A 24,486-nucleotide genomic window follows, 5' to 3' on the forward strand; every position below is an offset into this window, starting at 1 on the left:
TTGTTTATCCTTTGAACCATGGGGCAAGGTGGTGAGCCAAGAGAAGGAGGTCCAAAGCTCCAATTCCTCTTTCTGCAAAAGAATATCTGAGGAGTAGATCTTCCAAAATGAAGATTTTTAGGAACAGTAGAAACTTAGGGGCCTTTATATTCATTTGAGTCAGCCCTTAACTAAAATCTAAGATTCTGAAGAGCTCTGACTCCCTTTCCATGCCTACTGCTCTATGTTTGACTTAGACATCCCAGCTGAACAGATTCACAAGAATCACTTACCGTGTTTCTATCACTTCAGACAAAGAAGCTGAAGTTCAGAGACATGAAGGGACTTGCCTATAATTCCATAGTTGGTCTGGGTGGCTTGGTAGAAACCTGAGTCTTCTTTCCCAGGCCAGAGATTCCCCCAGAGCACCTTACTGTCTTGGTCCTCTCCTTGCATGACTGATGCTTGTGAATCTGCAAATAGTATTAGTAGATATTTCCACATTGGCTTTGGAAAGGGTTATCCCATTTGTGCCCTTATTGGCAGCGTATGAAAGTTACTGTTTGCCCATACTCGCACCAGCACAGAATTTTATTTTTCATTATTATTAATTAACAAAATTTTTGTTTCATTTTATTTGCTGTGAATGCCATCCTCACACTATCAAGCCTCTTTTCCAGACAGTGCTTTCCTTTGAAGACAAAGAGTTATTGATTAACTGAGCAGTTGAGTTCTTGCTACATGTCAGGCCCTGGAACAGATGCTGGAATAACAGAAGTGAATCAATACCAATATTTGCCCCAGTGAAGCCCTTAGAGTATAAACAAGATATATATTGTGGATATTTTATAAATACGACTAATAATTAAGTCCAGTGAAGGAAGAGCTCAGCTTAGGACAGGCCCTCAGTGCTAGAGGTCAAGTAGGAACAGAGGCTTTGGAAGCTCAGAGAATAAGGTCCCTCCTCTGCCACATGAATTTGGAGACGTTTGACTGGGTTTTTGGAAATGACTGGGAATTTGAAAAATCTGGTCAGTGGCATTCCAACCAGAAGAAAGCTGGTCGTGCCAAGATATGACTTCTGGTAGAGCTCTGAATCCATGACAGTCACACCAATCTCTTTCAATCCTCTAAGAACTCTGAGAGCCCAGCAAAGCAGATAGCATTGTCCTAGTTCCTTCATAGCATAATCAGACCTGGTGACTTGCTCATATCACCTCCAACAAGTGACAGGACTAGGTGGAAAAATTAATTGCCACATTTCTTAATTTCACATTGGAATTAAGTCTAGAACTGTAATTAAAATATTTAAGAGGAAAAAAACCTCTGTCTCTTTCTATGTTTAAGACTTGTTTTGGGGGTTGCTTGCTTTTTCTGGGGTATTTCCTTATTTGTGAGTGTGTCTTCAGTGCCTAGTGATTGCTCCAGATTTGTAGGGTGATAAAAATTGCTGTCACAACGATGGTGCTTTTTCATATCAGGAACCCCATATTGTTTATAGGTGCTGAGGAAGTAATATTGAGCAATGAAAGATTTCTCCCTTCCCCTGAAAAAAGAAACAAAACTCTATCTTTCTAATGTAAAAATTTCAGAGTTTGTTTCATTTTTCATTCTGTGTATTTAACCAGAGCACCTGCAGGAAACAAAACTATTTTTTGCTATCAACAAAAATGCTTTAAAAAGTATTCTTATTCCTTTGCTGGACTAATTCTCCAAATAATTTAAATTTTTAAATGTTGTATATTTTAGGATTAAATAGAAAAAACGGTAGTTTATATGCATCTATTCAAACCAGGGTATTGTATGTTTACAAAAGGTAGGTTTTGAACTTGAGTTCAGCTTGGCTATATATTTTTTTCCATTTTAAGTTTTGACTTTTATACTTTGAACCACCAAAGTTTTTTTTTTTTCCAAAGAAAAAGATGTTGCCATAGAAGGCACATATTCTTGATGGTTCTATTTTGTATTTCCTTTAACACTAAAGACATTTTTTTTTGAGGTGTCCTAGCTCACAATTTAATTTTGTTAGTTTTCTTTATAGTTGGTCATGTCTTCTGGTTCTAAAACATCTTGTTATTTACATGTCTACACTGCTGTCTTCATTAGCCATTTATTTATGAGAAAATTCTTACCATGGTGATATGTTCATTCTACTTGAACAGCAGCGCTGGGGGACTGAGAGCCTCCTTGACAGACCTTGGTCATCTGCTGTATGTCTGTTTGGTGACCCACCCCATTTCACTACCTCAAAAGTTTAGCTGGTTTCCCAAGTGTAAAGCAAACTAGAACCAAGGTGCTAAATGGTATTTAAAGTATAAGAAACTATTCTTCTGTGTGTTCTTTTTTCTACCCTCTGGCCTCCCTAAGCCCTACCCTTCTTCACAGCTCAGCCCCAGCTTTCCTTCTTCTGAGAAGGACACTCCCAGTACCCTCCAACCTCAGGACTTCTTCCCTTTTCTCTATAATATTTTAAAGAGAAGCTATAGTTTGTACTCTTAACTGGATGATGAATTGTATACACTCTGACAGCTTCTATAGTGTATTGAATGGCCATTTAACCACTGTTTGATGAACTAGCTCTTCACTGCCTGTGTCCAAGGTCCTCAGCTGGCCTCAGGCTCACTGCAGGCAGGTGCCACATTGGGATTTCTTTGGTCTTCCCCAGCACTCAACCTGGGCCTGGCACACAGGGGCCCCTCTGCAGATGCTTACTGATGAACTGAGAGCCACATGCATTTTCAGCTCCATACCAAAGTGAGAAATCATATCTTTGGTCATTTGTGGCTCATTAAGGAGTGTGAAAAAAGAGCTGTACCAAGAATGATTTATTAACCATGAGTAATAAGTGAAGCCAGAGGATCTGGTTAATGCAGTGCCACCTCACTTATGTGGGTTGTTTGTTCCATTCCTCCCATGTCAATGAGTGTTAGCAAATGGACTCTAGTTCAGAATTAACCTCTTGCTAAGTTAGAAACAAGAATCCCCTGTGACACTTCTGTGACTTTCTGATTGATTTCTTAAGGATCCTTCAGCTGCCTTTGGTTTGCATTAGAAGCTTGGTCCTATGAGGAGGAAAGTATATCTAAGACACAGTGAATGAAAAGTTAAAAGGTTTGTCACAGCCAAGGCAGCAAGCTTGAAGTGGAGGCAGAGTTGGTTGAGGCATTGTTTCAGATTTTAAGGAGTTTATAGGCAGATCATGAAAAGCTGGGAGAACATTCAAGGTACATGGGCTTGTGTTCTGGTTCAGGAGGAAGATCCTCATTGCCTGTGGTCCTCCTTTGGCAGCCACACAGGAGACTTGCATGGTGTCACCCCCAGCTCTGCATGAGGCCCATGTCAGTCCTCAGCTCCTGGGACCCAGGGGCCCACCCTGCTCATGACCTTCAAATCACAGGAGCTATAGGCCACATTTCTCATAGCATATTTCCCCTAAGAGGAGAGATAACTGATGAAAGCCACATGTTTCATCCTATACCCACAGAGGTATGGGCAATGATGTTCACTGCAACTGTGTTTGTAATGGCAAAAAATTGGAGCCAACCCACACATTCAGCAGAAGGGTAATGTTCAATTATGATATATCCATATTAAGAAATACTCTGCAGCAATTCAAAAAGAAGAGTAAGGTTTATATGTATGCACAGGGAAAAGGTAATTGTTAAGCAAAAGAAGCAAGTTGTAGAATAATATTCATAATATGATCCCATTTATGTAAAACTAAATATTAGTTATATATTTCTGTGGGTACATATATATGCACATAAATGAACAGCTAAGGGTCTAGAAGGACCATACTAGATTGCTCAGAATCGTAAAGTGGAATAGGATGGGAGAAGAGGGTAGGAAGGATAAGTTTCACTTTTGTCTTTATTTTTATTTATTTTTCACAATAGAAGTATCTTCATAATTTCTCTTTGAATGAAGGGAGGTAGGGAAGGAAGGTAGGCAGGTGGGTGGCCATACTCTTGGTGTCTGTAGTAGTGACTAGTAGATTGCATTTGGTTGTTCAGGTTTGGCCAGAATGGGTTCTGTGGTAACAGTTTTCCCTATGCATTCATATGTGCATGTTTGACATTAAGCAAGTTGCATCCTTGTTGCCCATGATCAGGGGGTATAAACCATTCATTTCAATCATCTTAATCTTAAAAGGGAGAAGATAGCCCAAGAAAAACCTTTCAACTGTATAGATTTTATTTTTGGTATCAGTTATCTTCTACTTGATTGTTTCACTTAAATGAGTTTATGTCCTTTCTTAAAGATTCACAGATTCCCTAGTGATGCAACTTGAAGCTTTGGGCAAGGTTTCCTGTTTGGATTGGCCATTGTATCCAGTATGGATGATTTTTGTTATTTTACTGGCATTGCAAAAAACATCACACTATCGAGGTCCAGGGCCTTCGAAAACAAATCATTGTTTGACCATGGTTTTCAGATTGACAACTATTTCCAGTGAACCCCGGTTGTTTTCACCTCTCTAAGAAAGTCTCTTTGATGCCACCCAAGTATCAGTGGTACCTACCATACCAAAGTCTTCCAGCAGCTTTCATGTGTTGAGGTAAATTTGTTTGAAGCCAACCCCAGACTTAAATAGAAATGACTCAAATAGAAATGATTATGGTAGGTATCGAAAACTGTCTAGTAATCACTCTTTCTTGAATCAAGCTGTATCTGAGTTCCGTGTGTGTGGGCAGTCAAGTGCATAATACAGCTCCATCTGGCTGCTGACCCTTCTGTGACAAGCTCACTTGCAAATGGAGTTCTAAAACCAGAATTCCAGCATGAATGGACTAAATGGAACTGGAAATATTCTAGTACCTCATTGATTCTAGAGAAGAAACAGTGCTTTTTTGTCTCTAATTGAAACAGATCTATGTTAACTGTTCTTTTCTCTGGCTTTCTAGAGTATCATGCATTTCAGGTGTGGACCTTCTCTTTAGTGCTCAAACTTACTGACCAGCCTCTCCAAAAACTGGACTTTTATAAAACACTCCTGCTAAAATTTTCTCTAACTCAAGTCCCAGTTTTGTTTTTTAATATTTCCTGCAGAGTGCCCTGTCTTGTCCATCTTGTCCTGACTCCCTGTGCAATCAAGTCATGAGCACATTGTGTGCTGAGGGCTGTATTTCTGAAGTGGGCTTGCCTTGTTTGCATCCCTCCTTTTCCTCAATGGGAAATATAACAGTGGCAAGATCTCCTGGTATCTCCAAACCAGGACTTCAGAAAAATCATGTAGCACATGGTCTCCCCTCTGTGCTTTAGCTGGAGTGATAGTAGGCATTGACACAACTACATAAATTGCCCATAAATGCTAAAGCACAGGGTAAAAGCTCTGTCCATTTATACAAGATCTTTAGGTTAATAGACTGGGGAATTTGGGGAAGAATTTGTAAATAGGGGTGTTTAGGCAGCCTTGTAGGACTAGTATGGTTTGGTTCAGTGGAGAGATATGTCTTGAGTAGGAGCAGCCCTTCCGGGCTGGTCAGGAAGGGGGAAATAAGCCCTGGAGCCATAGAAGATGTGTGGAAGTTGGCTGATTTTAGAGTGGAGAAGGTGGTCATCGTGGTGGGGTAAGGGTGGGGCCATATTCAGTTCTCTTTTTGGCTAAATTAGGAGGTATTCCTTCAGATTCAGCAGACATTTACTTACCTTGTAGTAAGGATTGGGAATAAAATACAAAGAGAAGTAATATGGGGCTCAGTGTTCAGAAGAGACAGGCACAGAAATCCCTTTAGGGGCACCCCAGGGCACAGAAGGGCTGGAGAGAAGGAGCTCTGGTGCAGATACAATGCAGTTTGGCCATTCTTTGGCCGTCGACCCTTAACATGGCACCCTTCCAGTGCCATGAGCACTGGAAGGGGGAGAGTGATCTAGCAGCAAAATCTGGAAAGCTTTAATAGGGGCCTAGTTTTGCTAAGGAGTTTAAAAGTGAAGAGCAGCTTAGTTTGGAAGAAACAACCAAAGTCAGTATCCCAAGGGAAATATGTTTGTAGTTGTAGGTTAGGACAGCACAGCATGTGGCTGGCAGACTGTGGGAAATCTGACCATCATGATGGTAGTGTCAGAGGACATGTAGCCCAAGAGGACTGAACAGGTTTCAGGCTTCTTAGGTGAAGGAACTTTGAGTCTGCAGTCAAGAGTTGGAATGAGAAGTTATATGTGGTTGGTTGGTTGGTTGGTTGGTTGGTTGGTTGGTTGGTTAAGACCTAAAGCAGGGTACAATGGCTCTGTAGGTGCTGTTGTTTTTAGCCATAAGAAAAAGAATGATTTAAATGTAGCTTGGTTTACTGAAGACTGGTTTAAGCAAATTTGCCATTTTCAGGTGCTCCTAATACTTCATTGCTGGTAGGCATTGCAGGTGGACCTTGTGCCTGCCACAGCTGCAAGGGAAGTGATCCAAACTGACTAAAGCAGTGATCCAAAATGACTAAAGCAGTGGCACCTAGCTAGTGTCATCATCTCAGCGCAGGCTAGGTGGACACGTCGTGCCTGTACTGCTTTTTGAAGTGTTTCCCCCTCTCTGTGGTCTGACTCCTGACATGTTTTGTAGACCTTTGTGTGTGTCCTGGGGCAGAGGATGCTGTCAAGCCCTGGGTTTGAATTGAGAAATTATTTCTCCTTTCAGTTATCACCACAATTAGTACAGATGTTGAGTTTCAACATTCAGTACTGAGCAGTGGCATTTTCAACTAGCTCTAATCTGCTTTTCTAATGGGAAAACAAACGAAATGCATGGTCAAAGTTTGAGCTAGTCGAGCCATACCTGCATACAGCACTAGTGAGGGAAAAGAAGTAGATGCACCTAAAATCTGAATTAGAGCCTCCTTCTCTTGAGGACCAATATGGACATGCTTGTTTGCTTCTCAGATTTTTCCCCAATTAAAGGGAGATAATACATAAGATTCCCTTGGTGAAAAGCACAGCCAGCTGCCAAAGAAGGAAGAGAACATGTGGGAAAGCTGCCTTTGAATTGTCCTCTTATCCTTTAAATGGTTGCAAAGAGATAGTTTTTCTGATATTGTGTGATCAGGAGAAGGCATCTCAGACAAACATAGCTGAGCCCAGACCTTGAAGTGAGCCTTCTGGTTATGGAAACTATTCCTAAGCACAATAGTACAGAGATTGTTTCAGAGTGTACTGGTTTTTAAAGCAGTTGGGGCTTAACAGTGGTGGAACTGGTCCAAAAGGACTTTACCTTACATTAAATTAATGAAATACCTTGTCAAGGCGACCAGCCCCACAGCACCCAAGCAGACAGCAATTACAAATCTACTGTAAATGGTTAATTTAAACTGCATTATAGAATGCTCTGATACTATGCCCTAAAGAACAAAAATGATCTTGTAGCTAACAAAGAAAGTCAGAATAACATTTCCAAGTATTTGGGGTTTTTTTAAGTGTTCCTTTAAACTGAGGCTAGCCACCTTTTCTCATGGAAACCTCTCTTGCTGCTGCTCCTGCATGTGTGGTGGCCTTGTGGTTGAATAGCCTCAACCAGTCATCTTGAGGTCCTAATGACCCCAGTGAGGGAAGGATCTCTGGCCTCCTTGGTAGCCAGTGCTCACTCACTCCTTGCGAGTCCTACTCAGGCTCTAATGAAGGTGGCCTGGGACTTCCTTCTATGCCCAGTGCAAGAGGATGCAGCTGTCAAAATAAAAATAGACCATCAGATTGCTTTCAATGGCAGCAGTGGGGGAGGGAAGATTTGGTGAAGTGCTACCCTTTCAAAGGAATGAAAGCCCCCAAAGGAAGTCTGTGGAATGTTGACCAGCCAATCCTTAAAACAGAGCAAGGAAGATGCCCCCCCCCAATTATGTTTGGGAAATAGACAAAAATAAGCAGAGAGGCAGGCAGACAGAGGGGGAAGCAGGCTCCTCGTTGAACAGAGAGCCCAATGTGGGGCTCAATCCCAGGACCCTGGGATCATGACCTGAGCCGAAGGCAGAGGCTTTAATCCACTGAGCCACCCAGGCGCCCTTTTTTTTTAAATCAAGGGACAGATAGTAAATATTTTGAGCTTTGTGGGTCCTAAGTTTCCTGTGAGAGTACACTGCTCTCTCCTGTACATGAAAGGAGCGTTAGACAATACATAGATGAACAGGTGTGACTGTGTCCCAGTAAACATGGGCCTTTTTGCCAACCATGTTGGCATCTTCCAGGAGTCTGTGTGCCAGCCATGTGGGGTGGTGTCAGGGCATTTAGAACAGGTTGCTGGAGCAACCTGAGGTGGAGGGAGATGATGTCAGGGAAAGCTCTGTGGGTAGGGCTGGTGGGTTACATCAGGTGTGGTTCCACTAAGGGAGTGCCCCTGGGAGGAGTCCTGAAAGAGAAGGGTATTCCAGAGGAAACAAACGCAGGGGAGAAGAAGGGACCCTGGGGAGGAGTGGGCAGGAAAGTACAGAACATTTGGAGAGATTCTCAGGCAGCCAGGTACCTGGAGTTTGGTGAGCTGGTGGAGGTGAGCTTGGGAGGTGAGTTGTAGACAAGTGCTGAAGGATTTTGAAGAGGATCTTTACTTTGCAGAGAGGATGGATCCACTGATATGTTGTAGCAGCTGAGGCAAATTTACCTTTATATCTTTAACAAGTGGTAGCTTGTGATTCTGAAGGAGCTACTGCTGATTTCTCCTGATTTCCAAGCATCAGTTTTCAATCATGGTAATTTTTCTGGTATGGTCATTTATCATTAACATTCATTAAGTAATATTGTAGAATTACTTGGTTTGGAGAGATTGCTGAAACTGGCCCTGTTTTCATGAGTCACACTGAATACATCAAGGGTGCCAGACACAACTGAAATCACAGAAGAGGGCTTTCAGTGGTAGGTTGGAGCTGGCATGAATCTCCCTCACCACCTTCCTATAACCCACCCATGCTGGCTCAAGGAAATTCAGTGTGCTGACCATGCCTGCTTTAGCCTTTCATTGAAATAACTTGAGCAAAAATAAGCATTTGGGTCCTCATCTGTTGATCTGACAAGTCAAATGTCTGTCGTTTTTTGACTAACCTGAAAGAAGCCAACAGGTGTTGGAGGTTTCTCATTTGCATTTTTTCTCACAAAATCAAACCAAAGGCTAAATCTTGTCTCTCCACTCTGACCTTCCCACCCCTCCCCACCCCATCAAGTACCACAGAGTTCTTGGAAGTTGTTATTTGTAGTAGTGTTTCCTAAATTTAGCTGGTGCAGGAAGAATCAGTGGCAAATGGGTGCCTGAAGAAAATGCATCTTCAGTTTAGAGCCTAGACTCAGAACATGTGTTATGTAGCACAACTCAAGGACTGTATTTATCTTCTGTGGTGATTTTCTACAGTAATTCCTATGAGATTTCTATTATGGTACAAACAAAAAAGGAGATTATCAAGAATCTTACCCCCTAGACCTTACCTGGTTTTGTTTTGTTTTGTTTTGTTTTAGATCTTATTTATTTGAGAGAGAGAGAGTTTGAGAGAATGGGTGGGATGTGGGACAGAAGAAGCAGATTTCCGTTGGAGAGGGAGCCTGACTCAGGACTCAACCCCAGGACCTCAGGATCATGACCTTAGCTGAAGGCAGATGCTTAACAACTGAGCCACCCAGGAGCCCTGTTTTTGTTTTTTGTTTTTTGCTTTTATGCCTGCTTCCAGTTCTTAGTCCACAGACATACAAAAGTTTTTCCAGAGGTAATCTTTCTACAGATAAAATTTTGTATTCGTTTTCCCTTTAAAAAATGTTACTGGCTATGTGAAAGTTCTTAAATTGAGGAGAAATAATGATCAAACTCCATGGGCCAGGTACCGGCTTTGGCATCCATGTACATGGCATCCATATACATAGCCTAGGTGAAGATCTTTCTGTGCTTTCTCTGGAGTAAGATACTCCATGAAATGTAAGGCTGTCAAACCTTGCAGGTACATCTGAGCAATTTCAAGTCAACAGTTGCCATCTCTTGGTCTATGACCTTTAGGAGTGTGGCTAGACTAATTTTTTCAGATTACCTGCCTTTAGGTTTATATAAAAATGCAGAAGTGGGGTGCCTGGGTGGCTCAGTGGGTTAAAGCCTCTGCCTTCGGCTCAGGTCATGATCCCGGGGTCCTGGGATCGAGCCCTGCATTGGGCTCTTTGCTCAGCAGGGAGCCTGCTTTCCCCCCTATATCTCTCTCTGCCTGCCTCTCCACCTACTTGTGATCTCTGTCAAAAAAAAAAAAAGTGTAGAAGTAGTCAAATTCATAGAGATAGAAAGTAGAATTGGGGGTTACAGGGGATGGGGAGAAGGGTTAATGGGAGTTAGTGTTTAATGGGTTCAGAGTTTCCATCTGGAAAGATGAATTCTAGAGATGAGTGGTGGTGATGAGGATGTGAATATACATGATGCCACTGAGCTGTGTATTTAATAATGGTTAAAATGGTAAATTTTATGTGATGTATATTTTACTACAATAGAAAGTACAGAGTGATTGTCTCAAGTGGGAGAGACTTTTGTTTTTTATAGTGGTGTATAAACTGTGGTCTTGCTTCTGATCAAACTTAATTCTTTTTTAGTTTTGTTTCTTTTTTGGAGTCAGATTTTTGGATAATTTGGGAATTAGGTCTAAGTGGGGTCCCCAGCTTACTTTGCTTAATTCATTAATGGGCATTAGATTATCAGTGTTCATAGATTTCCATGTGTAGGAATTGCAGAGCCCACTTCAGCATGCCACTCTGTTACCTCATAAATGTGACTGTCAAAGAAAAAATGTCATCTCTTTCAGAAGACTCCTCCTTTGTACACCCATATTGCTATTGGTATTTGAATGGGATAAGATGAGAAACCAAGATCCAAGATCAAATCACTTTTATTAGCAGCTACAATAACTTTTCCATCACATGGATTTCCTGATTCTGGCCTCTTAGTAACTCTGTCTCCTACTCATGTTTCCTCTTAGGTTGTGAATAAGTCCTTGCAGAAACTGATTTTATTAGTTTTCCTGAGAGGGAGAAAACAGATTCTGAAGGCCTTGATCTTTCTTTTCTTTAGCTAGCTTCTCCAGAAGCCTCTTACTTATGTTTCAGAAAGAAAAGAACAGTGAATTTTAGAAATTGTACTTGAAACAAGCGAGAGTTTGATCTTTTTACTAGTCCTGAAATCAGAATCTTGCCCCTGTTTCTCAAGTACTTGACGATGTATCGTTTTAAGTGTAATCTTTAGTTTCAGCCCCAAAGAAAGGCAAAAACCTTACTTTTGGTGGTTACTATGCTTGTTGAAACAGAAAACAAAAATATTAGAACTTTTGAGAATAAGGACTTAGAAAGCCTTAAACTTTGTGCAAGAAGAATCTCTGAAATACTTTCTAACTTTCTTTTCAATCAATTGATATTTGTTGTCTCTTTCAAAACCTAACCTAAAAACTTCACCCCCAAAACTTTCTTTGGATGATCCCATTGAAATCTAACTTCTTTCTGGTATTTTCCTAATGTCTTTCCACACTATGTAATACTAACTGATGTGTTGCCTGTTATTATGAATATTCAGTGTATATGTGGTCAGTGTAAATATGAGCCTTTTTCTTAATTCTTTGCCTTTTCTTCCTTCTGGTCCTCACCTTATCAGTATTAATAGCATTCTCAGGATGTTATAGGCCATTTAAAATGCCATGTAGTCAGAAGAAATTATCTGCTCATTCTTTGTCCCTCCTAGAAATCAAGACAGTCTTAAAGCATAGACTGAGCCCTTTCCCTTAGCTAAACTGGTTTTTATATTCTTCGGCTAGCTGCCTAAATTGAAAATCTGTAACTTGACACTTACTAGCTCCATGAAGTTTAATATTAATTGGCTTTCCACCAATCACTGTTTTGGAACATCATGAAAAGTACTAAATTCTTATCTATGTAATAATTTTCTTTCAAAGAAGATAATTTTAGTTTTAATATTGGGGTTTTTTTTGTTTGTTTTTTAGTTTAAGAGGTAATATGTAGGAGCAAATATCACATAGCAAATCCTGTAGTAATTGCTGTTATTTTTTTTATTTCAGTATAGTTAACATACAGTGTTATATTAGTTTCAGCTGTACAATATAGTGATTCAAGGATTCTGTACATTACTCAGTGCTTATCATGATAAATGTGCTCTTAATCCCCTTCACCTATTTCACTCATCTCCACATCCACCTCCCCTCTGTTATTTTTATTACTTATGAATTTTTCAGATTGTTCTAGAATTTTGTTCTAGAATAAGATCTGTTACTTTTTTGCTTCATTTGTCATGTTTTCCATAATTTAGCTAAACACATCCTGTCCCATATCTCTGTCTCTACAAACCTCAATATGAGAGAATGATTTTTGGGAGGGGGATTCCATTAATACTAGGACAATTTTAAGTCTCTCCAGCTTGTAGCATTGAGGTCCTTAATGCTGTCAGCATTCTTGCTGCTTTCTGAATTAGTAATTAACTGCCATGAATTGTACACATGTGCAGGCATCTGAAGACTTTTTTCAGGTACTGTATGTTCTGCAGTCTGTGGCCTGCAAGAAAGATACCTTTCGTGCTTTGTTAATGACTAAGCCAAGATAAATAGATGTTTTTGGGCAGTGAGCAGCTGAACCTCTTTGACAGTTTTGACTCCTTTCTTTACTGTATTTGCATAGTTTGTTCCCTTCTTATTGTAGATCACGGGGAGCTGATTCTTAACCAAGTTCTGGTGGTATGGACAGGCAGGAGGCTGGTGTCTGGAGCATGTGCCTGCAGTGTGCCCTTCCTATGTCATGGCTGAAAGTTCAGCTCTCTTATTTTTATAGTCCCCAGGCATGGGCACTTTATGATAGTTTTCTTCCTGTGTACTATTCCTGTAGTGTGATCTTCATGTTAATTGCTTTTCACCTTGTTCAACAGATATTTAGTGTTTACTATGTGGCAAGGAAGGTTCTTGTTGTTGTTCTACTTTTGACAGAACATGATCTTATGTTTTCTATTTTCTCTGTCCTTCCTTAACAGTAGGGGATCCCCAAACTTGTGGCTGAGAGCTACTTTGTTCCTCCTTAGAAGCTTCACAGATGGGAAGCTGTAGCTGCCACATGCCCATCCCAGCTAGTGAGGGTGAGGGGCCCAGCATGGCTGAAAGTTGCCTCCTCATCAATCTGTGGGCTTGAAGGGAGGGATACCCTTTGCCATCTTCCTGCATTTTACTCCTGTCGTTATGGGGCCAGCAGCCTTTTCTTTTTCTTATCAGGCACCAAAAAGGGGAATGGGACCCCACTCAGGGAACACCTGAAGGAAGTGAGGTGCTTTCCAATCACACTGCCATTGGAATTTATGGTGAATGCTCTTAATAAGCTAAGAGCTATTTAGCCTCCTCTTCTGGCCCATTCTCTTCCTTTCCTTCTTTTTTATTTTTTTTTTTTTCTTTCCTCTCATCGTATGGCCTGGGGTGATTTTAGATTCTGTTAGGATTAAGTGGCTGTCCATCAGCATGTGTGACAGGCAAGCATTTTTATCCTATGTTGGAGGGGATCCACCTCAGCATTCTTGATTGATTGAAGTTACCCAGGTGACAGTCACAGTGGTAGGGAGGGTGGAAACCTGAGAATCCTTCCCATCCCTCTGGAAGTTCTGGTCTGAATTGGAGGAAGTGTGTGGGAGGAAAGAATTTCATAAGCTTCTGGACCTGATCCATGGCCAACTCTCACTTAAAAGTAAAAGAAAAAAAGTAAATGAGTCATTCCAGTGACGGATTTATGAAATGATCAGTATGTGTATCTATACCAATAAGCTTGCTTGGCCCTGATGAAGGGAAGTAGTGAAATTACTTTTTTTTTTTTTTTTTACAGTATCATTTCCTTTTCCATTTTCTTTCCTTTTAAATCACTGCTTTAATACCTCTCTGAGTTTGGAGGTGCTTTAGAACTTCAGACAACTGCCTTGTTATTTCCAACAGAGCCCAGTGCCCAGAGTCCAGGAAGAAATGAGGACAGACAGAAGGAGGCAATTAGGGATAACAAAGTGAAGGTTGAATGTGGGAGGAGCATAGTCCGGCAGCATATCCTTAAACTTTACCCTTAACATGTTCAAACCTGTTAGGTCTCATGTAAAGTATTCTCACATGGAGAAGCAGTAGTAAAACTCATCTTCAAGAGTTTGTTGGAAGATGTAATGATTGACCCAGAGCTGGGGAAAAAAAAATGTATGTGTATATGAATTAAGCAAGAAAGGTTTTTTTTTTTTTTTTTTTCTGACCTCTCCTAATACTAGGAGACCCAGAGGGGAATTTTATCTTTTAGGTCTTAGTGAGAGACAACTGTTTAAGCAGGAAGGTGTTTGTTAAGAGATAATTGAGAGCTTATGTTCTCAGAAGAACTGGAGAAACAGACTTTCAGCTGAAGTTAAAGGAACAACACTCAGACCACATCACACAACTGGTGAGATCTGCTGCCACGTCTGCCCCCAGAACCACCTGCTTCTACTGCCACCTGCACCTGCCAAGCAGGTGCTCTTTACCCATATGACTTGTCCCATGTCCTGTTTCCAAATCCACCTCAAGTAGGTGTGTCATATGATGAAACCAGGTCCTGAGTCTACACCCTAATAGCAAAGGAGATTGAGAAATGTAGTTTACATGGATTCTGTATTGGAAAAGTAGAATTCACAATGTCTTGAAGTATCAAAGTGTGGAGGTCTAGAAGAGTTTGGGGTAGCCACAAATTTGGATGTTCCTTACTAGACTACATTAGTAAATACACCACAGAAATGCCTCATATGAATTAGCAATAAAATTTTAATGATCAACTGCAAAAAATTCAAATAATTCTAAAAGACAAGTTGTTTTATGACTTTATTTGCTGAGGTACTTGTGGTAGTCTATATATTTCTATATGTTTTTCCTTCATTAACTCTCTTAGATTGGTTACTTTTTTAGTGTTTGATGTGTTTCTTCCCCTACTTATTTTTCATGACATGGTGGCAAGATCCTATGAGATTAGGCTATCAAAGGAGGAAGGGTTTAAAAATGGTTCCTCTAAGTTCTCACAGAACCATATTGTTTTGCAAAGATTGCTGAGATTTCTAGATTTTGTTTTTTACATGACATTGAAGACCTTTGGAACTATAAATCCCTCTGAAGAAGAAACAACCAGGTTTTTAAAAAATATATTTAATTAATTAATGTATTTTTTTGAGCTAGAGCATGAGCAGGGGGAGGGGCAGAGAGACAGCTAGACTCCTTCCTGCAGAGCAGGGAGCCCAATGTGGGGCCCAATCTGAGGACCCTGAGACCATGACCTGAGAAGTCAGACACTTAACTGACTGAGCCACTCAGGTGCTCCAAACAACCAGGTTTTTAATAAAACTTAAATTTAGCATGGCTTTTTATAGCATGAATTTACACAGACATTTTTTATAGATTTTTATGGAGACCTATATGAAGTTCATTTTTTGGTTTTCAAATTAGGCCATTCTTTTAAAAAAATGTGAGTTTGGTACACAAACCTTTTCTCTTTTGAAAAACAAGCAAAATCAAAATAGAGATGCCTTGGTGGCTCAATCATTAAGCATATGGCATCAGCTCAGGTCATGATCCCAAGGTCCTGGGATCAAGTCCCACATTGCATTCCTTGCTCGGGCGGAGAGGAGCCTGCTTCTTCCTCTGCCTGTTCTGCCTGCCACTCCCCCTGCTGTACTTTGTCTCTCTCTCTCTCTCTCCCTCTATAACAAATAAATAAATAAAATCTTTAAAAAAAAAATCAAGATATTTTGAATGTGTAAATTCCCAATAATGCATCAGGGAAACTATAATTTTCTAATTACTAAAATTTGATGTAGAATACTCTATAATATAACATTGTAATTTAGTCATCATGTTAAGGATTTTACTTAAAGTGCTTCCTTTTTGGTCACTTAGGATCTTAAATGAAATAGATTTTTTTTTAAATGTTGAATATGTAAACAAGCATCTGAAATGATAGTTTTGAAACTTGTTGACACTTACTGGAAAGCACTCAATTATTTCACTTTTTTGATAAACCTTATCTAAGCCTACAAACTGTTTGCAAGCCAGAGCATGAATATTCGTATGCACGGTCAAGGAAATAACCAGGAACCTTAATTAAAAAGTTTCCCCTGGTTCCTTGGCAACAAAGGATGAGGGAAAAACTTCTCCTTTTTACTTTTTATTTTTTGATCTGAGTAAACAGTTCCTTTAACTAGTATTCTCCACTAAGTATCATCTTTTTATTTTATTTTTATTATTCTACAGGGGGTTAAGTACCTGTGCATTCCAGCAGCGGATTCACCGTCTCAGAACCTGTAAGTGGTTTTTTTCCTATATTTTTGGAGATATTAAAAATGAATAAAGACCAGTAAAGTCAAGCAAGTTAAGTGCCTTGACGTCATCAGAGCCATGGGACTCTTGATGCCAAGCATAGAGGTCTGTGCTGCGAAGTTAGAGCCGTAGCGGGAGGCACACTGTTTGTTTGCCAGTCCTTCAACTATATAACACTGACTGATGGGATGTCTACAAGAAGAGGCTCATTTTTAGAAACAATGCCTCAAACCAAACTTTTAGCATGTTTATCCTGCCTCTAGAAGCAAAGGTTTAAAGAAGCTAATGGGTTTTGTCTAAGACAGCACCATCCAGTAGAAATAGACTATGAACCACAAATGTAAGCCATGCAGGTAATTTTAAATTTTCTAGGAGCCAAATTAAAGAGTAAAAAAGGAAAGGTGACAATAATTAGGTTGCGGTTAGGCTTCAGCAGAATGAGGGACAGGTCTTTGGAGACCCACAGCAGTCACAGCTTTAAACATTCACATTGTTTGGTGTCTAAAAGTGACCTAGAAAGACCACGATATGGAGTTAAGTTTTACTGAAGCATGGATTTGAACCTTGCAGGCTGAGGGACTGGAGCAGAATTGAAGTACTGAGCCATTCAGTGTATCTAGTAGACACCAGCCTCTGCTTCTCAGGCTGGCCTCATGCTTACATTGCATGTCACATACAACAACCCTGCTAGTATTATACATTACCGCATTTTATTAGGAAAGTTGTAAGCTAAGGCGGTGTTTGTAAATTTGGGAGTCTGCGGACCTATCAGGATTCATCCTTCATGATTCTTAAGCTCTATTGCTTACAAATCCTGCACATTGGAATTATATACCACATAATCTTCTGTTTAGTATCCCAATTGTCTAGCATCTCTAAAAGCTATTGAACACTGAAACATCAGCCAATCTTGATTTTTATTGCTGGACAGCAGATTTTTCACAGATTATACAATAATTTTGAGAGATCTTCCTGTTTGGGGGGAAGAAAAAACAAAAAACGTTGCCAGAGTCAGATCGATTGATGTGGGGAAAGGTGGGAAAGCAGGTGGGTAGGACAGGAGACAGGTGGTATAGAGTTAGACCAGGAAAGGTAGATTGGAAAGCAGGGACAGATAACATTCTATGCACGACTTGTTTTCACACTAACTCTGTATTTCACAGAAAAAGCCAATCTTTAAAATCGAGGATGGTGGAGGAAAGATTTTACTAGGATCACTAGGAAAGCTATAGCAGCCTACGTCTAGGAGAAGAAGCACCAGAGAACTTCCTTGGTTACTAGTCGTGTCAAGAAACAGAAGTGGTTGGAAGGGCATGGCGTATACGGAAGGAAGTGAGCACTGCCTTTCTCTGGAGACCACAGCAATCTTCTGCCCATGTTTTGGTGGCTATTTTTAGAACAGTTGCTTTGCTCCTATCTCAAACTGAGATTCTAACGTACTGTGAACTTGTCAATACCTGATTGGCAATGACTTTTTGGAGGAATCAGATTGTAACACATTCTGGGCATTTGTTGTCAGAGAAGGTAGCCACCTGTACTCGATTGCCCCCAGGACTTTTCAGCTTTGCTAGGAGCCAGGCACTGTGCTTGATGTCCAGGACAATGACTGATGTATGAAATGAAGATTGAGCATTGAGCAGCCCTACACTATATAAACAAGTAAGCAGTAGACCTTGATGTTAGATATCTTAACTTTAAAACTAGTTGCATCTACCTTGACAAGTCATTTAAACCCATCTGAGCTTCAGTTCCCTCATTTGAAAAATTCCTGCCTTCAGGATTTTTGAAGACAGATCACATATCTATAAACTCTAAGCACTTTTGAAAATCAGAGTATACTTTTACTGTCTTCAGAGTGTGTAAATATATCTTGAGAGTTACAAAAGAAGATAGTTGAAATAACAATTTTTGGTGCTCAGGAGGCCCACTTCAGTGGAATATTTGAAAGATTTCTTTACATGGAAAGGACAGAGTGACAGAAAATATTTCTCTGAGTTGTAGTGTCTCATGGGTCAGTTCAGATCTGGCAAAACCAGCCTAAACACAGTCACCTTGGGTCCAGAGGACTAGCCCATAAGATTTGAATTTGTTCTCTCCCATCCCAAATATGTGCAGAGGTCTTGTTAAGATGAGTAATTTCCCTTTTTAGCCCTTTCCTCACATCTTGGTGAAAGTGTAGTGTAGGATTCCAATAGGTGGTTATTATAGCACCCAAGTGTGAAGCTAATGACAGAGAGAACTTGAGGAGAATGTGCCACTGGTGCTATTTTGAGTGAAGTCCTATAGCAGTACAAACTCTGTTTCAGTTGGAAAATAAAGTCAAGGCCATAACTCATCAAAAGGCAGAAAAGCTGGCACTCTCTTGTTGGGAGTTATGTTCATAGGCACTCATGTGATTCTTTGGGGAAACTTTTAGTTTTAATCCATTAGTAATAGCAAATCTTATGCATTAAATAAGGATTTGGGCACATCGATATCCATGATTCTATAAATACTTCTTGCTCTACTGAAGTTACATGGAAATTGTGGAGTTAAGTTTGGAATATGACTATACTTTGTATGTTAAGAGACAGCCTATGAAATAGCTTGAGTTTCTCTTTACTTGTTACAAATATTTTATTGGAAGCATAATGTGCCTTTTAACAGTGAGCATGCTTTCATGATATAATTAGACCGTAGCCAGTGAAACACTTGATTCTGTTTATATGACCCACCTCACTACAGGTAGCCTGAAGTAATTACTCAGCAAATATTAGGGACATATAGGCTAAAATGAACCTTTATTTTCTGTATAATTAACCAATGTAGGTGGTCAGGAGATAAATAATATTAATGCTCTGGTTAACAAAAACAGGAGAAATCATGTCTGTCATTTGGAAAATATGCCCTGGGTAACTCAGATGAGTAGAACTAGTAGTTCTTTAGTCTAGCCATTTTCAATTACAGATGCCTAGAATTCTTATATTTAATGACAAAATAAATTCTAGAAAACTGTATCCCTGTTTTAAACTTACAAACTTTTAAAATTATTTCTCACTTGGGATATAATTTAATACATATAATATATATTTAATATAATATCCTAAGTCTCTCCCCACAGATACTTACACCAACAGGAATTCTTCTTGCCAATTATGCTTAGTAAGAGGTTTGTGACCTTTTGAAACTAACTGCTTCACTTGGCATTCAGTGGCTGTAAACTGCCCAGAAAGGTCATTTTTCTGTCGTGGCTTTAATCCTCATAAACTCCCCCTCTGATCTTCCAGGAACTTAAAACACAGAAACCTGGTGGAGATAACATTAGCACATTAAAATTTTAGCTCAGTTCCCCCAACCACCTTGCCTTTCAAAGTCAGGAAATGTGAAAGTTCAAGTTCTCATAGTCATTATAACCCCACAGACCGAGGTTGGTGTGTTTTGCATGATTTGTCACAATTAGAGGCATCCTTGAGTTTATATCAAATGCACAGGCCTCATGTTCTCTGGCCGATGTGGCTAGAATTTCTCAGACTTTGAGAAATAGTTGCTTTTGCTTTCTCTCTGTAGTTTCTTATACAGGTCATTTTTAGCCTCGTTTCTCTCATCTGTAAAATACCTATCTAACACAATTTTTGTAGTATAAGGTAGATAAGTGAAAGTGTTTTTTATGAACTCTAAGCATTTCTAAAAATAAGATTATATTTGCTGTCTATCCAAGAAAGAAGTATTAATGTATTTTGAGAGTGAATTACTGAACTATTAATGTATTTTGAGAGTGAACTACTTGAGAGTGAACTACTTGAGAGGGAATTACTGTAATTCACTCTCAAAATACATTAATACTTCTTTAATTAATGAATAAATAACTAATTTATCAATGAATAAAGAACTACTCATTCTTATATTAATATTTATTAAATTGGTATTTTGTATTTAGACATTGTTAAGGGAATAATTACTTTTTTAAAATCTTTTTTAATCTTCTTCTTGAAGTCCAGGAAAGTTTGATCTGTGCTGTGGAGTTGGTAGCATTGCATCATTACAATAGAGCCTTTGTGACATTCAGTGGTTTGAGTATTGAGCAGGTCTCTAAATTTTTTGAGGTTTTTGTGGGGAGAAGAGGTATTAGCAATACAGTAAGCTTATATTTAAAGTATCAGTAAAACTTCCTTGCCTTATTCTACCTCCTTATCTTTTTGTGTATGTTTTGTTTAGTTTAGCTGATGTCTTCTGTACATCCAGTTCTCTCTTTCACTCATTTACAGTTGTTTTTGTTTTAATTATTAAAAAGCAACTTTGCAAGATCAAAGTGATGTGGGCCCTTAGAGTGCTGTGGTGGTCCTATTTCCAGACAGATGCATACTTACCTGAGCATCCATGTGCACACACACACATGCTCACCCATGACCCCTGAGGACTTTGCAGCCCATAGAAATGAGAAATACTCAGAAAAGGCATATTGAGTTTTCCATAAGACTTGACTTTTTGAATTTAACTATTTTTTAGTCTTCCTTTTTTTTTAAAGATTTTATTTATTTATTTGACAGATAGAGATCACAAGTAGACAGAGAGATAGGCAGAGAGAGAGGAGGAAGCAGGCTCCCCGCTGAGCAGAGAGCCCGATGGGGCTCCATCCCAGGACCCTGAGATCATGACCCAAGCCGAAGGCAGAGGCTTTAACCCACTGAGCCACCCAGGCGCCCCAACTATTTTTTAGTCTTAAACTATGTCCTCCTTGTTTTTCTAGTGTTCAGCTACTCTTTGTGAAATGACATTATAGTAGGTGGTAAAGAGGGTTTTGTTTTGTTTTCAAAATGAACTTATGTGGCAAAATGAAAAGCATGATCATACCACATGTGTGTTTTAATTCCCCCCAATTAAAAACAGTGTCTAAGTGCAGGACATGAAATTTGGGACATCATTGATATAAATATGAGTAGTTTGTGTGTGTTCAAAGCTGCGTGCTGATAGAGCAGCTCTGCCATGTACTACTGTAGAATGTTCCTTCCTGCTTGCTTCTGGGTGGGGTGAGAGCTTTTCTGTGCTCCAGCTGGGCCCACACAGAGCCTGGGGGCCTGTGCTAAACCTGCCCCAGGAGAAACAGCTTTCTGATCCGAGCCCACCTTCCAGAGCACAGGTTCACTAACTCAGAACTTTCCACCCGCTTGCTTTTTGCTTTTTTGCTTTTTTTTTTTTTTTAAGCATTCTTTTTTCAGGAGGAAAAAAATAAAGAGCGCTTATCTTTCTTGGTTTTTCCTCCTTTGCTTTCATATACAACATACATGCACATATATGCTTGTGTGTACGCATAAATACACACATGTGTATGTATGTCGGAAGGAGAAGTGTCCTGAGTCTCCATGGCTTTTGCTCTCAGTACAGCCTGCTCTGATACTGCTGGCTTTGGAGTAAGCCCAGCTACCATTCAAGATACATGACCAGATCCCTTGGGCTACTACTCAGATAAGCAGAGTCCTCAGCAGGAGAAGGCTGTCTCTGATCCCACAGTCTGCCTGTGGGCTGTCACAGACTATCTGTGATCTCACAGCCTCCATATCTCATAGTCTTGGAATAAGAACTAGTTGTCAGCCTCAAAAAATGAGCATCATGGGGTGTAGTTTTGCTAGATCCCATCCACCATCTGTTTTGTGCATCTCCGAAGGTCAGGGAAACCTGGCTGTTCTTGTCTCTTGGCCTCCAGACAGAGAGAGGGAGGAGGCTCTTCAAGGGGAGGACAGCCAGCACAAACTGAGAAAGGGGGACAGTGGCAACTGCAGGGCTGAGTTTGCTGAGCCCCCACAGAGGATGGTTCTCCTCTGAAGTGCCCTCTGCCCTACCCAAGGTGTTCTTTTCAGATTGCTGGCAGCAGCAAGCACTATGAGGTAAGTTTGTGACACATATAGGTGGATGAGCCCCACTGGATTTCCTCCAACAGAACTTATACACATGTCTTTGTACGGAAGTGAGGGTACAAAATGAAGAGAAACAAAATGAAGAGCAAGAATAGGGAACCTATGTTCATTGTAACAGCCTGTGGTGGGATGGTGCTTAAGATGTGTGCTTCTGCTTCATATCGGAGAATTGGGCAACAAGAGCCAGAGTCGCGGGTATTTCCTGTGTGGAGGAGGGAGTTTAGTGACCAGTGCTAGAGTTTATGTCATCAGCTTCCCTGGAAATAACCCCCGCTCCCTGCAACACACCAAAGCAGTAGTAAATGTTCCTGCCTCCTGGCTTTACTTGGAAAAAGCACTTCTAGGAATGTCTGCTTGGTGTGGCCTTGTGCCCAACTGTGTTTATGAGTCAAGTTTTGTGGTGGGGCTTTGAGCCATCTCTTCAGTGGCATCATTTACACTCCTGGGCTGAGCTGTGAGCTGTCCTCTCACAGATGTCTGCCCTGGGGTTCCACAGCCCTTGCCCCAACATGGTGGTGGGCAGGAGCCATCTATAGGTTTGTCCTAGACTTAAGGTTGGTACAGTTAGAACTGAAAGAGGAAAGGGCTGGCAAGGAGCAAAGTGGGGGCATCTCCTCATGACTTCCTTGGCCCTTCAGCTCTTTCACACACACTGTCTAGGCTCTGGCAGGTTTGCATGTTGCCCTACTGACCCCACTCCCACCCCACTGTCTTATCCTGAGAAAGGACAGGAAAGACTGACTTTTGAATCCAGATATACCCGATAGTATTTAAGACCTGGGTTTCATCGTGCATGTGGTTTGGTACATGCAGGAATAAAAGCCAGATAGAAGTAGTTGTTCCCACTCTCGGGTTTCAGTAAAGGGATTTGTTTGTTTTCACTTTGCAAGATCTTGGTGAGCTCCACGGCACTGACCATATTCCCCTAAAACACGAAGTCCTACTCACTTCAAGGGCCCTGGTAACTTTCACGTCACTCGGGCCTTTGCACTGTGTTCTGGAGCAGTCTGTGGTTTGCTCACTACTCAGTCAGTTGTCATTCATTTCGAGATTTGTTTTTCCTCTTCTGGTTGCTGTGTTCTTCCCTACCCGTCTTGTCTCAGATGCAGCTCTGCTCAACTAGAAAGAGACCCGTAAAGGACAGGCATGAGTATAGGCAGGCATGGAGAGGACTCTCAGAACCTTTGGCTCCCCCAGCATGGCTGACCTAGTGGACAAATGTGTACCCTCTAGGCCACTGCTAGACTGAAGTCAGGGATGAGCTCTGAGTTCTGGCAGCCTGTCCTGGTACTGGGATCTGCAGTCAGATCCACCCTACCCTCTGGCATGTCTGCTATGTACAGTGACCAACAGAGGAGGACAGGCTGCGTTGTGTAAACCATGAAGCAGACGGCAGGTGGGCAGCCTGTAGCCACTCCTAGGCCAGATGAGTTGGCTCAATGTTTTTACTTTCTTTTATTTTTTATTTTTATTTTGTTAGTAGGCTCCACACTGAGGTGTGAAGTCCAATGTGGGGATTGAACTCACAACCCTGAGATCAACACCTGATCTGAGATCAAGAGTCCGAAGCTTAACCAACTGGGCCACTCAGCTGCCACCTAGCTCAGTGTTTTTAAAACTGTTGAATTGGTTGCTGCTATCAGGTAGATTGTATTTGACTAAAGTAGCAGGGTGCTGATGTTTTAAGTTACAGAGAAATTTACTTTAAGCCTTGACTAAGAAACCTGATGGTGGGTGCTCCCAGGCCTGGCCGTCAGTACCCTGAGGTCTCCCTTTGCATCCTGCTGCCTCTCCACCCAGGGGCTTATCACCTGTGGTTACAGGGCAGCTGATGCAGCTATAAGCATGACGCTTATGTCCAGTTTCCTAACAGGAAAACTGGGGCAGAGATAGATAACTTTCATTAGGAAGAGAAAACTTTTCCAGAAGTCCCCACCCCACAACCTTTTCTTTACTTCTCCATGGCTGGAATTAGAGGGAAGGGGGACTATCCTGACAAACTTTGCTGCCCCAAACGAAATCAGCACAACTCAAGATGTCTGCTGCAGTTTCAATACTTAAAAATTGGAAGGCTTCACTGCAGACTATTTTTGCTTGAGAGACAAGCTCTAACAGCACCGAGCCTTCTTTCCTGCCTCCAGTGGGCCAGGCTTCTGCCAGTCACATCACAGTGTCCCCATCCCTTCACCCCTCTGTGCATTCAGCTTCACTGCCTGGCTTCCAGCCTTCTGCCTTACAATCCTTTCTGAGATCTCTTTCAGTACTGACATTTCAGATTTCAGGAATTACAGCAGGAATCTTTTCTTGCCTGCTTTAGAGCAAGCCAGTGTTTGTGAGTATAGTTGCAATGC

General features: G+C 40.8%; 1 protein-coding gene across 5 annotated transcripts in view; it reads left to right on the top strand.

Moving 5' to 3' along the window:
- DUSP22 (dual specificity phosphatase 22) overlaps positions 1 to 24,486 on the top strand; it is an 81,982-nt gene that overhangs the window by 27,975 nt on the left and 29,521 nt on the right. For 4 of the 5 annotated variants that reach the window (XM_032861429.1, XM_032861428.1, XM_032861430.1 and 1 more), the window contains one exon: positions 16,179 to 16,228. The exons of the other annotated variant lie outside the window; for it this stretch is intronic. In XM_032861429.1, the coding sequence (XP_032717320.1) occupies positions 16,179 to 16,228 (50 nt within the window). The remainder of the gene's footprint in view (positions 1 to 16,178; positions 16,229 to 24,486) is intronic. 5 annotated transcript variants of the gene reach the window in all.

This window comes from Lontra canadensis, unplaced genomic scaffold (assembly GCF_010015895.1).
Source record: "Lontra canadensis isolate GAN:19392208 unplaced genomic scaffold, GSC_riverotter_1.0 scaffold21, whole genome shotgun sequence".
NCBI classification, from domain to species: domain Eukaryota; kingdom Metazoa; phylum Chordata; class Mammalia; order Carnivora; family Mustelidae; genus Lontra; species Lontra canadensis.